Genomic DNA, 14,600 nt, shown 5'->3' on the forward strand with positions numbered 1-14,600 from the left:
GGGCAAAGCAAATATAATCAAAATGGTGTCTTTTCCGAGACACCCTTCAAAGTCTCCCTCAGGTATTATCCTGGGGTGGCTCAAGGCATGTTTGACCAGTGCAGTCGAACAGGGGCGCCACCCCGTAGAGGGCACACCCGTCTCAGCCATTCCCGATTTCAGCGGGACAGGCTCATTTATTGGGCACTGCCCCGCTATTCCACCTGCGGACATAGTGTTCCTCGGGCGTTTGGGATGTTGGGTGCCTCCATCGCCACAGATGTGCGGCGGTGCCGGCCCCTGGGAACAAGAATGGATGCCGCGCGCATGCGTGCGGCATCCATTCAGTGCAGGGAGAGAGCTGGGAGCAGTCCAGCTGCTGACGTAGTGCTGGGCTCGCCCCCAGCCTGACGTTAAATGGGGGGCGTGCCATATGGGCACTCCCCCAAATAGCGTCATTTACCATAGACCACGCCCTTTTCAGCCGTGCGCAGCTTCGAAGTATGCAAGATTTGGGGCATCTGGGTCCCTCGTCGCACAGGGCGCGGCTCCTGCTGGAGCCGGCCCTGTATTATCCTCTAAAGATTTCTTAGAAATTAAGAAATTCGTACTTTTATTTGGAAAAATAATAAATCCTCAAATCACTTCAGCAATGTAGGGCTCATGGAGTCATTAACTTTTTGAATGTGGTGTGGTATAATCAAGCAGCTATCCCTTCACATCTTAGGGACTGCATTCAAAATTCTCATGTTTATACAGACACAACCCTGTAATAGGGTTTCTTGGGAAATACACATCTTTTAGCACTTTTACATTTGCATGAAACAGAACTTACCTTTTACTTATTGTATGTCTTCCAGGAAGATATGGTTTATATTGCAGTTTTTGCGCTTGCTGGGAAATCCAGACTTCAGTGTGTGCACAAAAAATGCAAAGTTCCTCTGGAAATTCAATGCGAGTTTGCAGTGGCGTTACTCCCCGGGATGACACCTGGTGCGGGGAGGGAAGGATTGTATGTGGCGAAGCCATATGCCGTCAAAAATGGGCGTGGTCATGCGGAAGGGGCTTGTTTTCTCGGGAAGGTTGCGTGGCCTCACAGCCCATGCCCCCATTCTTATCACTCGGTGGTGGTGGGGGGGTTCTGGAGGTGCCCTGTGTGCAGTGACGGCTCCCTCACTGTAACAAAAGCCGAGTGCTGCACTTAATGCTACAGTGCAGACATTGGCTCCTGTCACGAAGGAGGAGTTGGCACCTTAGTGTCACCCCTCGGCGGGTGACACCCAAGTGCGGCCCACACCCCTCTTGTGACGCCACTGTGAGTTTGGAATTAGACTGCAAATATAATTTGCAGGGTGAGTTCGCTGTGAGAAGGGCACGGAGGACCCATCTAGCACCTAATTGGATCGTCCCCATGGTGTCTAGTCTCTCTTCTCTTTCCCTGTCTTCTAGTGCACATTAGTATACAGTACATTCTTTCAGTATATACTCCTGACAGCCTCTGTAAATGTTGAAGTAAATAGTATTCCAGAATATTCACAAAGGACAAAAAAAAAATATAAGATTGACATTGGGATAACATAAGAAACCCCAACATTTATATGGATACTTTTTATCCTCCATTTTCCTCTTCTGCCAAAAGAACCTGCCACGTAAAAAAAAGGCAAAAAACTGTAATACAAATTTATTCTTTGTATTACAAAGAAGTTCTTTTTAGGTGATAGGTCCTCTTGAGTCTTCTGATGAGCAGGAGTTTGTTGAATATATTGTCACTCTGTTTTATTGTTTCTAGCCAACAACAAAAAATATGTTATGTTTTTTTCCCCTGCTGTTGATGGTTCCAAACCAGAAAACCTCAAACTAGATTGAGTAATAGCTTTGTTTATTCAGTTTCATTCAGGATATATCCTAAGCAATCAGCTAAGACATTTTAATTAAATATTGCTGGAAACGAACTTTGATATAAGAACAAACAGAACAAGCAGTGAAAAAGGATCTTAATCGATGGCTTGACAAATGTATAAAAAATCTAGGAGCCAGGATGAACATGTAGGAGCCAGACCCCCCCTTCCCCAGGGGCAGCATTACTGAGCCACTAACGGGGTACCCCAGGTAAACCACCCTTCTTCAGCTACATTGCCATGTATCTCCCCCCCAGGCAAACAACCTCCTCCCACAGCCACATTACTGAGCAGCTATCCCCCCTCTCCAGGCAACCAACCCCCACAGCCACACAACTAAGGGGGTGCCCCCAGGAAGACCACCCCTCCGCAGCCAAAAAAACCCCGGGCAAGCAAAGCCACCACTGGCAGTGGCGGAACTAGAGAGTGGTGGGCCCAGATGCAAGAATATGCTTTGGGCCCCCTAGGCAGTGCCCCCAGTAGTGGTCCCCCTATGCAGTGTTCCCAGTAGTGCCCCTTATACAGTGCCCACAGTAGTGGTCCCCACTATGCATTGCCCCTAGTAGCGGCCCCCCCTATACAGCGCCCTAGTAGCACCCCCCCATTACAGTGCCGCAGTAGTGGCCACCCCCCTATGCAGTGCCCGCAGTAGTGGTCCCCCTATGTAGTGCCCCCAGAAATGGTCCCCGCTATGCATTGCCCCCAGTAGTAGTCCCATTATACAGTGCCCCCAGTAGTAATCCCCCCTATGCAGTGCCCCCAGTAGTAGTCCCCACTATGCATTGCCACTAGTAGTGCCCCTCCATACAGTGCCCCAGTAGCGGCCCCCCCACACAGTGCCTCAAGTAGCGACCACCCCCCCTCTGTAGTGCCCACTGTAGTGGCCACCTTACACACACACACAAAAAAACACAACTTACCTGAATCCCCGCTGCTGACGCGACCGCCGCTGTCTGCTCTGAGTCCCAGCCTGCTCTTCTCCTGCACTATGGGAGAGATGTTATGACGTCTCTCCCATTACCTGCTGCGGGGGGCTCACTCAGTGGACGCAGCAGTCAATGAGAGTCTGTCTGACTCTCATCGGCTGCTATAACAAACACACAGCCGCTGCTGGCGGCTGTGTGTTTGTTACTGTGTAGTGTGGACCGTGTTCGCGGTCTGCACTACACTAGCGGCGAGTGCAGTGGTGGCAGGGTTTGCTGGGGCCGACAAGGAACTGCTTCCACCCTCCCTGCAGATCTGGTCGCCAGGCAGCAAAATCTGGTCGCCATGGTGACCTGTCCCCCAGGATTTGTCGAGCCCTGGTTTAATCAATGTAAGAAATATGGTAAAATGATTATCCCTGCTCCCTGCTGTAGACGACTCGGGACAGTCTTACATTAATCAGCATCATTCCCCTATTAGAGTTGAAAAAATAAGGGTTTCCTCTGTAAAATGAACCAGGTTTGTCATTACTCTGATAATTCTCATGCTGTAAGGGTTCCCAACATTGATAAGCTCTCCACATGAGATAGATGTGTGCCAGGAGTTCAAGGTCTTCAACATATGACAATTACACTTTGTTATTTGAATGCCAAATAGTATTCTTTGTGTCTTTTCAAACTAAGGGCCATTGCAATTCCGCACTCAGTTGGCCGATTGTTGCGTATGCATTGCAGTTCGCGGAGGCTCCACTGTGATCATACTGCGAACGCATAGACTATGGAGACCCAATGCAGAGTGATTGACAGGAAGTGAGCGTTTGGGAGTGTTGACAGGGGGCGGTCGGAGATAAAAAGACATGCCTGTCCATTTGAACGCCACACAGGGGGCGTGCATAAATTAGCCACTGCGATGGCATGCACAGCTTGAGTACTCACTGCGTGCGATGATGTTAGCAATTTCTGAGTAAGGTAAGGCCTGTTGTAATTGTGTGTGAGGGGCCGATGTTACTCGATGTTCCCAATGTATACGCATGATTGCAAAGTATTACGCATGTGCGAAAGCGGTAGTGGGTGTCTCTATAATAGCTTTGTGATTGCAGTCATTACCATAATTTTGCAATGACCTGCATGCGTAATCACAGCTGTGATCACAATAGCGATCCGTAATGAATCAGGCCCTAAATTCTTAAATATGTAAAATTAAAATGATTAGCGTAGAAGACTGTTTCCCAAACTTGGTCCTCAAAGCTCCCTAACAGTCCAGGTTTTAAGGATATTCATGCTTGAGTACAGTTGGTTGAACCAAAATGACTGGGTACTAACTCAGGGATATCCTTAAAACAAATACTTTAGGTTTGGGGGATATGTATGAAGCTGTGAAAACAGTGGAGAAGTGTGCCAGTGGAACCCAAGTTGTTTGCAGCATTTACTGTATGTGGATAGCAGAAACCTTAGCATTAGTATGTCAGCCACAGTCCCACAAGATAATAGAATGTTTCCACAGATTCTTTTCCTCATTCTATTTTAATTCTCTGACCATAACACTTGTAAATCAATTTTGTACATGAGATAAATAGTGGGACAGATGTCTGTGCATAATGGTTTCTTATTTACTAAGAATCTCTTATAGTTTGTATCTTGCAATAAAAAGAACATAATTAAAATTATTTTTATTTAATTGTATGTTATTGATATGAGTTATTCAAATAATCACATTTTGAGTCACCACCAGAACAAAATACTGTACACTGAAGTCTTATGATTGTATTTCAAGTCATTATTCTCTTAAGAATAACCAGTATTCCCCTACATGTGTGCATCACATCCAGCACCACAAAACATAAAACATAAAATGTTAGGAAAATACTAGGATAGCTGAAGAACTAATAGCACAGTAGTGTATTTATGAGCAAAACAGATATTTTCCTTTGTGACCTAGGTCACTTGCGTTTAGTGACAAGTGATGAAGATCATATTTACCAACACTGTATTTCAGGAGTGTAGCACATAAAGAAAGAATGAAGATTGTATTAGAGATAGGCAGATATGTGTGTGGGTTGTTCAAAATCCCCTTCAAATGGTTTTTCTTGTTTTTACTCGTGTACACTGATATCATATACTGTTGGAGCCCATTCATCATTCCTTAAAGTAGATAAAAAAAAAAACTCAAGTCAAAGCAGTCATGATAAAATTCCACCACCACTAATTAGTGGCAGAATCAGCAGTGTTAGGGTTTGTGGAGACAGCTGCTTTTCAGAGCAGCTGTCTCTGCATCGGAGCAATATTGAATTGCTAAGGAAATTTGGTATCCACCGCCACATCGCAGTGAGTTGTATCATACTTGCCGACTTTCAGCTCCCTCCTTCCGGGAGCGGCAGAAAGGGAGCGTGACGCAGCGATGATGCAGCATTGGAGGCGGAGAATGGGCATGACCGCGTGATCGCTTCATCGTGGCCCCAACCTCCTGCTTCACAATGGCATTGTGAAGCAGGGGGTTGGGCCACGATGACACGCGTCAACCGCCCCCCCCCCCCCCCGGTATTTAGGGTGATGAATATGCCCCACCGTGATGCACGTTACTCCATTTAGCAGATAGATCTTGCAACTTTATTCACTGTGCATGATCTGTAGCTGGAAAGTAGGCAATGGTGCCTGTTGCCTGTTTTATATACTGCACAATGGTGGTTGTACTATTTATAAACGATCAAGGCTTACGTAATGTGGACAGCAGGCTGGCTCTTGGACAGCTATATTTTAGGGAAATGCAATATTTTATAATTATTTTGGTACTAAAATTAAAACAGAAACCCTTTTATAAATATAAAATTTTAATAAATGTCAAAATATTAAATTATAACACTGAAGACACAAACAGCTATTTAACCTATTAGTGCATTGGATGATAGTTACAATGTTAACATTGTCTTCTTGACATTTTAGGAGTCAGATTTTGTGCAGGATTTACATACTTCTCTGTAGTGAGTGTGGGATAAGATGTAATTGTGTTGCACAAGCTGCTGTAGAGAAATGTTATTTTATGCATGTTTTTTTGTGTCTTAAGACATCTAACATTTTCTTTTAACAGTATCCCCTACAATTGTACCAGTTCCATTTACATTTGAGTCTCCTACTGAACAACCAGAGTCTGTACTTGGTAAATAAAGAGGCTTGATGAACCACTCACAGCTGTATGTAGTTGCTTTCACGCTCTGACCTTTCTGCATCTACAATCAATCTGATAAAGAGCTTTCAAAGTTTAGCAATATGAATTTGCACTTCACACTGTTAATCTAGCAATGGCTTAACAATAAAATCCTCTGCAATTTATTACTGGCTTCCAGTAACGCTTCTTCATACTCCCTCTTAAGTTGAAAGATTAATTCATCTTATAAGATAAATACTTAATTTTTTTTCATTGTAATTCCTGTCTCATCCATTCTTTTGTCACAACCTCAAATGCAGAAGCTAAAATGGATTTATTTCTTTCAGCAATTGAAAGACTGGCTACTTACGTGCCACAGGCAATGACTATCCCACAAAGTTTATATGGTAAACTTTTGATATTTGCTTTTACAAAGTAAATATAAATAAATCTTGACCGGAAAAAAATAAATTTAGTTATGAGGGTGTTGTTAAACTATGAGCCTCACTAAACCTTGTAAACTAGTACAGGGACTTTAGGAACAGCTGGGGTGTGAAATGTTGCTTAATATAGCTATAAAGTGGGTGGATGCTAAAATAGACAGAATTCAGTTCAGGTATTTTCTGCTCTTATGTCTCTGATGAAGGGACTTCATCTTGTTGCTCCTAAAACAAATGAATAATATAGTTTTACAAATATGCATTATTCTCTATACCAATATTTATCAACCAGTGGTCCTTCTCACAGAATATTTTTAAGTTTAATGTAATGGTTTAACACTGTCAAATAATAGTATGCATATATGAATTGCATGGATTGTTAAATAAAAAATATTTATATATATATATATATATATATATATATATAGTCACAGCCGAACCAGAACAAAGAACTGGTAAACCAGCACACCAAGTATTGATGCAAAAAAGTAATTTTATAGCCTCTTAACGATAAATCATCATCATAAAAATGACCACATATCAGTTCACTTAAAGTGCATTAGTGCCAATAGTTGTGCAAAACAGTAAAAGTACTTATCCAGTGATCTAAAGTGTGAACCGATGCAGCAGCATGACAAGACAAGGCCCGACAGCTGTTTCGGCGCCCACCGGCACCTTCGTCCTGGGGCATAAATGTCTGACCACATAAACTGCTTACTTATACCAATATTGACGAGCAACACCTGGGTCGTACACCAATCACACACCTGTGGAACTCACCATAAGTCTTTTACCTCGGCCATTCGGTCCCCCGCGTCCAACAGGGACCCGAAAGTGACACGAACGGTCCAAAGGAGCTTGCGTGTCATCTACCGGAAGCCTCATTCTGGCTGTAACAACGCAGCTATTGCCTCATGTGTCAGTAGGACGTACTTGTAATATCAGGCATGGATGGTTAACTATCTCAGGTGGGGTATCGCTACATGGTACTTAAGCAGAGTAAATTCATACATATGACCAAAAATTAAGCTACACAAAAAATATACATATAACACAATATAGGACAAAGTAATAAGGGGAATGGTAAGAAAAAAGAACATATCTAGCCATGTGTTAGAGAAAACAGCTGAAGTTCAATTCTTCATTCAAACCTGATGGTGATAAAGTTTGTAAATTATAGATCCAGCGGCTTTCGCATTGTAGTAAACGTTTATTGCGGTCTCCGCCTCTCAACAATGGAGGTATGTGGTCTATAGGCATAACTTTAAAGTCCAATGGATTATGATTTTTTTTCAACAAAATGTCTTGCGACCGGTGGAGTGTTGCCGTCCATAGTCTGAAACGCTTTACGTATCAAGGACCTGTGTAACGCGAGGCGTTCTTTGAGCATTATTATTGTTTTGCCCACATATAAACAATTACATGGGCATTTAATGATATAAATTACAAATTTACTCTCACAATTGAGACGATGATGTATTTTAAAAGATCTCTTAGATCTAGGGTCCCGAGACCCGAAAACATAAACCCTGTAGAAGGGGAGGGATTAAGTGTAAATCCAAATGGGCAAAAATCCGGCAGAGGCAGCAACAGGACCAAAAAGAAATAGTTATATTCAACCTATCAAAATATACTCCGACTAAGTGTGAATTATAGGTGCTCTCTAAAGGACTTTCTTTTGTAAAAACATTCAAACAAAAAACATTTGATTTTGAAGTAGATCTATATAAATTTCAACGACAATTAAAATTAAAAAAAAATTCTGTAAGAAGGGGCCACAAATTGAATCTAGAAATATTTTTAGACCTAAGAGCACGTTTGAGCCGATCGTACAAAGCCCATACATTTATACTTTTATCAATTTCGCAAACAAAAAATGTCTTATAGCAATCTAACCACAGAACAAACTATGGCAATAAATTCTTTACAAAACAACAAGGCAATTATTATTAGACCAGCTGATAAAGGTGGGGGCATAACCATTTTAGATAGATTGGATTACATCAATGAGCTTATGAGGCAATTATCTGATCAGACGTGCTATCAAAAACTTCATAGTGACCCCACATGGAATTATAAAAAAGAGATTGTTAACATCATCAATATGGGCCTATCTAATCGTTGGCTTGACGAAAGCACTTCTAAATTTTTAATTCAAGAACACCCAGTTATTCTTTTGCTATACATATTGCCAAAAATCCATAAGTCCTTAGTTAACCACCCGGGCAGGCCTATTATTTCCTTTATGCCAGCCCCTTTCCCAGTATGTCAATTTCCTACTGCAACCACTGGTCCAGAATACTATGTACGTGACACTACACATTTTGTGAATATGTTGAAATAATTCACACTGCCAATAGATGATGTGTTGTTAGTGACGATGGATATTGTGAATCTGTATACAAATATTCCTCATGAGGAAGACATGTAAGCCATCAGAGACATGATGGCCACCAGTCCTCACTATGAAGGTCCACCAGTTGATTTTGTCATTTTGCTCATTGATATAATTTTGCATAAAAATATTTTTTTGTTTGATAATACTTTTTATTTACAACGATGTGGAACGGCGATGGGCTCGAATATGGCCCCCACATACGCTAATTTATTTATCCACGTGTATGAAAATAGATATATCATGACTCATTGTTTTGCCAAGTATATTAATTTTTATGTACGATATATAGACGATATCTTCGTGGTGTGGACTGGTGGTGACCGCTCGCATCACTTCCGGGTCCCCGTTGGATGCGGCCGACCGAATGGCCGAGGTAAAAGACCTATAGTGAGTTCCACAGGTGTGTGATTGGTGTATGACCCAGGTGTTGCTCGTAAATATTAGTATAAGTAAGCAGTTTATGTGGTCAAACATTTATGCCCCAGGACGAAGGTGCCGGTGGGTGCCGAAACAGCTGTCGGGCCATGTCTTGTCATGCTGCTGCATCGGTTCACACTTCAGATCACTGGATAAGTACTTTTACTGCTTTACACAACTATTGGCACTAATGCACTTTATGTGAACTGATATGTGGTCATTTTTATGATGATGATTTATCGTTAAGAGGCTATAAATTTACTTTTTTGCATTAATACTTGGTGTGCTGGTTTACCAGTTCTTTGTTCTGGTTCGGCCGTGACTATACATACTATATGACCAAGCACCCCTGCTAAAGAAATTTTAAACTGTTTGAGTGTGCAATGCTTGCAAAACTCTCTCTCTCTCTTTCTCTCTCTCTCTCTATATATATATATAATATAATATATATACAGGTTGAGTCTCCTATATCTAAAATGCTTGGGACCAGGGGTATTTTGGATATCGGAATATTCCGTATTTTTGAATATTTGTATACCATATTGAAATGTCTTCGGAATAGGGCCCAAATATAAACACAGAATGCATTTATGTTTTATATAACCTTATACACTCATCCTGAAGGTAATTTTATACAATATTTTCAATAATTTTGTGGCTCAAACAAAGTTTGTGTACATACATGAAATTAATTTATGTTTCATATACACCTTATACACACAGCCTATAGGTCATTTTATACTTTATTTTTAATCATTTTGTGCCTTAAACAAAGTTTGTGTACATTGAACCATCAAAAAGTAAAGGTTTCACTATCTCAATCATGCTAAAAAAAATTCCGGATTTCGGAATATTCCGTATTTTGGTATATTTGGATATTTAAGACTCAACCTGTACTAATAATATATTAGCTCGCAATAGGGGCTACTTCATGAACATTTATAATCTTATGCAGGTACATATATATATATATATATATATATATATACACATACATTTATATATGTGTGTGTGTGTGCATATATATGCACTGGTGGCCAAAATTGCGGACACATTTTGAAATTTGAATGTTTATCAACTTTGAATGCTTATAAAAACTGTTTCACTTCACGCAGTGCAATGATTCATGTATCAAATGAAAGGAAATGTAATGCTGAATTCAACACAATAAACAGAGGTCAATTATTTGCATTACAAGGGAAGATATGCCATGAAAACAATACTTAGGGTGAAAATCCCTATGTACTTATGATGTTACTGTCCTATCATTATTTTGTTGGGTATCCTTTATTTTTCAAGACCGCAGCACAGCGACGTGATCCAGGATTATGGTGTTAAGTCCATATGGTCTTTCGTATGCAGCAATTGCGAGAGAAATTGGAGGGAATGTGACAACATCAGGAGTACGAAAGTTTTGTTTACGCTATCAGGAAACACAATCTATACAAAACAAAGAAGGAAAAGGCCAGAAAAAGTGCACAACAGCAGTTGATGATAGGAGAATAAAACGAATTTCCGTCAGGGACAGATGGATGTCATCTGCGGCCATTAGCAGTAAACTGAGTGCAACTGGTGTTTTTGTCAGTGCAAGAATGGAACGGAGTAGACTAATGGAGGTTGGCCTAAAAGGTAGGATTCCCCGAAAAAAGCCATTGCTGAATAAAAAGTAGCAGCAGAAACGAATACAGTGGGCAAAAGAACACATTGCATGGAGAGCAGGTCAGTGGAAACAAGTGATATGGAGTGACGAAACGTAAGATATCGATATTTGGTAGTGATGGGAGAAAATATGTGAGACTTCGCATTGGGGAAGAGGTACATCCAGATGTTATTCAATCGACAACAAAGAATCCTACAAGTTTTATGATCTGGGCATGTATGACAGCAGATGCTGTAGGCCACCTTTATGTCATAGATGGCAAACTGAACAGCAAAAAGTACATTGATACCATCCTACAACCAAAACTTCTACCTTCTATCAGGGATCTTTTTCCAGATAATGCCCCATTTTTTTTCAGCAGGATTCAGCTCCCTGCCACACTGCACGGACATGCAAAAAGGGGTTCACGGAGAATGACATACAGGTGCTGGGATGGCCAAGAAACAGCCCAGACCTGAACCCCATAAAACATTTGTGGTTCTGTTTGAAAAAACTGGTACATCTGAGACATCCAATAAAAGACAATTAATTGAGGCTATAATTGTCTCATGGCACCACATAAAAAAGAAGGAAGAGCTCCAAACATTGGTTAGCTCAATGACATATCGCTGTGCTGCTGTCTTGAAAAATAAAGGATACCCAACGAAATACTGATAGGACAGTAACATCATAAGTACATAGGGATTTTCACCCTAAGTGTTGATTTCACGACATAACTTCCCTTGTAATGCAAATATTTGACCTCTGTTTATTGTGTTGAATTCAGCATTAAATTTCCTTTCATTTGATATGAATCATTGCGCTGCGTGAAGTGAAACAGTTTTTATAAGCATTCCAAGTTGAAAAACATTCAAATTTCAAAACGTGTCCTTAATTTTGGCCACCACTGTATATGTGTGTGTGTATGTATATATATATATATATATATATACACACACACATATTTGCTTTTTCAGGTAAACTTAGGGTGAACTTTACACATCTTAGAAGGTACAGGTTGAGTCTCCCATATCCAAAATGCTTGGGCCAAGGGGTATTTTGGATATCGGAATTTTCCGTATTTTGGAATAATAGCATACCATAATAAAATATCTTGTGAATGGGACCCAAATCTATACACAGAAAACAATTATGTTTTATATACACCATATAAACATAACCTGAAGGTAATTTATTACAATATTTTCAATAATTTTGTGGCTCAAACAAAGTTTGTGTACATACATAAAATTCATTTGTTTCATATACACCTTGTACACAAAGCCTGAAGGTAATGTTATACAATATTTTTGTGCCTTAAATAAAGTTTGTTTACATTGAATTATCAAAAAGCAAAGATATCACTATCTCAGTCATGCTAAAAAAAATTCTGTATCAACCTGGACTAATAATATATTAGCTCGCAATAGGGGCTACTTCATGAACATTTCTAATCTTATGCAGGTACTGTACTTGTGAAACTTCATTCAACATCATGAAATAGTCACAAGTAACAGGTTGACCAATTGTTTTTATTTCAGTGTGGCATAGGACAGCATTTGGGAGCTTCTTTGTATGTATTGTTTAACAGGTCACCAAAGTAGCCATTACTTTGGGCTGTTTTTTTTTTTTTTTTCTTGCTGCTAATCACATGCTAGAACTGTCATTGCTTTATGCTAAGGGATATCTTTAGAGACCTGTAGCTAAACTTATTACAAAGGTCACTTTCATGCTGTAATACAGTTTGGTGATGGCCTTTCCAGCAGGGGGTAATCCAGCATTCACTGATGTTCCACAAATCTCTCGCTTGCCTCGTGAACAACAACAGACCACACTGGGTAAAGGTACATTCCTCCTTACTACTACTACTGTTGAATGTACTATATTTAGACTATTGCATTTATTTATAACATGCCTCCTTAGCATTAAATACATATTTTATTGGCAGAAAGGTATAAGTGTGTCAGGTAAAACTCTCAGCTCTGCAATAAGAGTCAATCCTTGTATGGTTATCTGCACAAAATAATCAAATAAGTATTGAATTATTTCTAACTGTAATTTGTGTTTGCAATTTTTATATATCATTAGAAGGTGTTAACATGGCTCATATTTTAAATTAGTAGATAGCAAGGGATGGAAAATGGCACAATAGTCCACGTTTCTCTTATGAAGTATAGAGAGGATCCAGTCTAAAGATCTACAATAAAAAGGTAGACAATGTCTAGATAGACATAAGAAGGTATTTTTGCTCTAGGCAAAAAAAGGGGAAAGACAAATTATGTCTATACTGGGGCACCCTTTAGTATAATCAAATAAGTATGATGTAGATATGATGGTAAAAGATATAAAACTTAACTTTTATTAATGAACCTTAAAAAAGGAGAGGGGAAAGAGGATTAGATCCACTCCATATACTGATAGTCGATTAACTAATCACAAATAAAGTATAGGTCAATCATTGAGATGTGCAATATAGAATAAATGACATACCCATAGGAAAGACATACACAAAAAAAATCAATCCACTCGGGATAATAGTGATCAATAAGATGAACACTAACACAGACAGAGTTAATGATGAGATTAAATACTTGCACATATAAAAACTCTGTTGCAAAACAAATTTCTTGAATAACGCCACTCGGGATATTATTAATCAATAATCTCCCCAATGATTTTCGCTAGGTCTTGATCAGTATGTAATACGTGAAGATGTTTGTGTAGAATTTCTTGTATCTTTTTCCATTCATGACAAAAGGTCCCAATGAATCTTACATCCCTGTCGACCTATTGACTGTCTAACATATGGTGTCCATCTAGAAATTGTCTTTCAATCCACATCTGTATAGAGTAGCTGTTTTCTACTACAGCCCACTGTAGTAATGTGGGCTCAAACATAATCTGCAGAGCTAAAAAGAAAAAGAGAAACCACCTTAGCAGGTGGGTATATAGCTGCCCCCAGTGTAAGCCATGAGCGGAATGGCGCACCTCTGCCAGCTCTTTGTCCCTGTCTGCATACACTGAATGAGAGCCGTGAATACGCAAGTGTGTGTGGGGAGGTATGGCAGTCACAATAATAATTTTATGATGGTCACAAGAATGATCTCAGTATTGTAAATAGGCCTATGTGCTTCTGTTTGCATTTCTAATGGGAGGGATCCAAATGGATCCCGCCCAATGTCCTCCGCAGCAGCATGCACCATTCTGCGCATGTGATGAGGGAATTCTGGGTAATAAACCCGGAAGTCCCTCCATCGCAAAGGACAGCTCTTATTGGGAGAGCTGTCCTTTGTAATTTTAATTGCATTTCTAGGTACATACTAATGCCGGTATGTACCTGATAAGTGGCGGGATGTACTGTACACATGATGCAATGCTTAGTACATCCCACCCAGAGTGAGAAATTGTCAAGATACAGTAACATAATTTCTGGTGAGATCTTGGAACTTGTCTAGTTACGCCTATGGCCATGGAGTATGCAGAAACGCCTTCCCACTCTGCCTCTGCTTAAATTTCGCTGAGTAATATTTTTTGGTTTATCCTTTAGCCTTAATTTTTTAAACTGCACAATTTCACTTCTCTTCTCTGTTTATTTCCACGTATTTGTTTAGATTGATATGTCTGTAGAGTACTGGTTTTGACATTTATTGATATATTTGTTATTTTACTGTTCCCGCTGAGTGGGTGGGTGCTCCTACCTATGTCTTTCTTTTTTTCACCATTGCTGTGGTAGATATGCTGGTGATGTTACTACTTTTTATTTT

At 40.1% G+C, this 14,600-nt stretch overlaps 1 protein-coding gene across 8 annotated transcripts in view; it reads left to right on the forward strand.

Annotated features, from left to right (window-relative positions):
- The window catches only part of ABI3BP (ABI family member 3 binding protein), a 515,514-nt gene that overhangs the window by 315,605 nt on the left and 185,309 nt on the right, over positions 1-14,600 (forward strand). For 7 of the 8 annotated variants that reach the window (XM_088481142.1, XM_088481145.1, XM_088481144.1 and 4 more), the window contains exons 12-14: positions 5,886-5,954; positions 6,290-6,349; positions 12,600-12,680. The exons of the other annotated variant lie outside the window; for it this stretch is intronic. In XM_088481142.1, coding sequence (XP_088337268.1) covers positions 5,886-5,954; positions 6,290-6,349; positions 12,600-12,680 — 210 coding nt within the window. The remainder of the gene's footprint in view (positions 1-5,885; positions 5,955-6,289; positions 6,350-12,599; positions 12,681-14,600) is intronic. 8 annotated transcript variants of the gene reach the window in all.

The sequence above is a fragment of the Taudactylus pleione genome, unplaced genomic scaffold, assembly GCF_031769625.1.
Source record: "Taudactylus pleione unplaced genomic scaffold, aTauple2 ptg000265l, whole genome shotgun sequence".
NCBI lineage: Eukaryota > Metazoa > Chordata > Amphibia > Anura > Myobatrachidae > Taudactylus > Taudactylus pleione.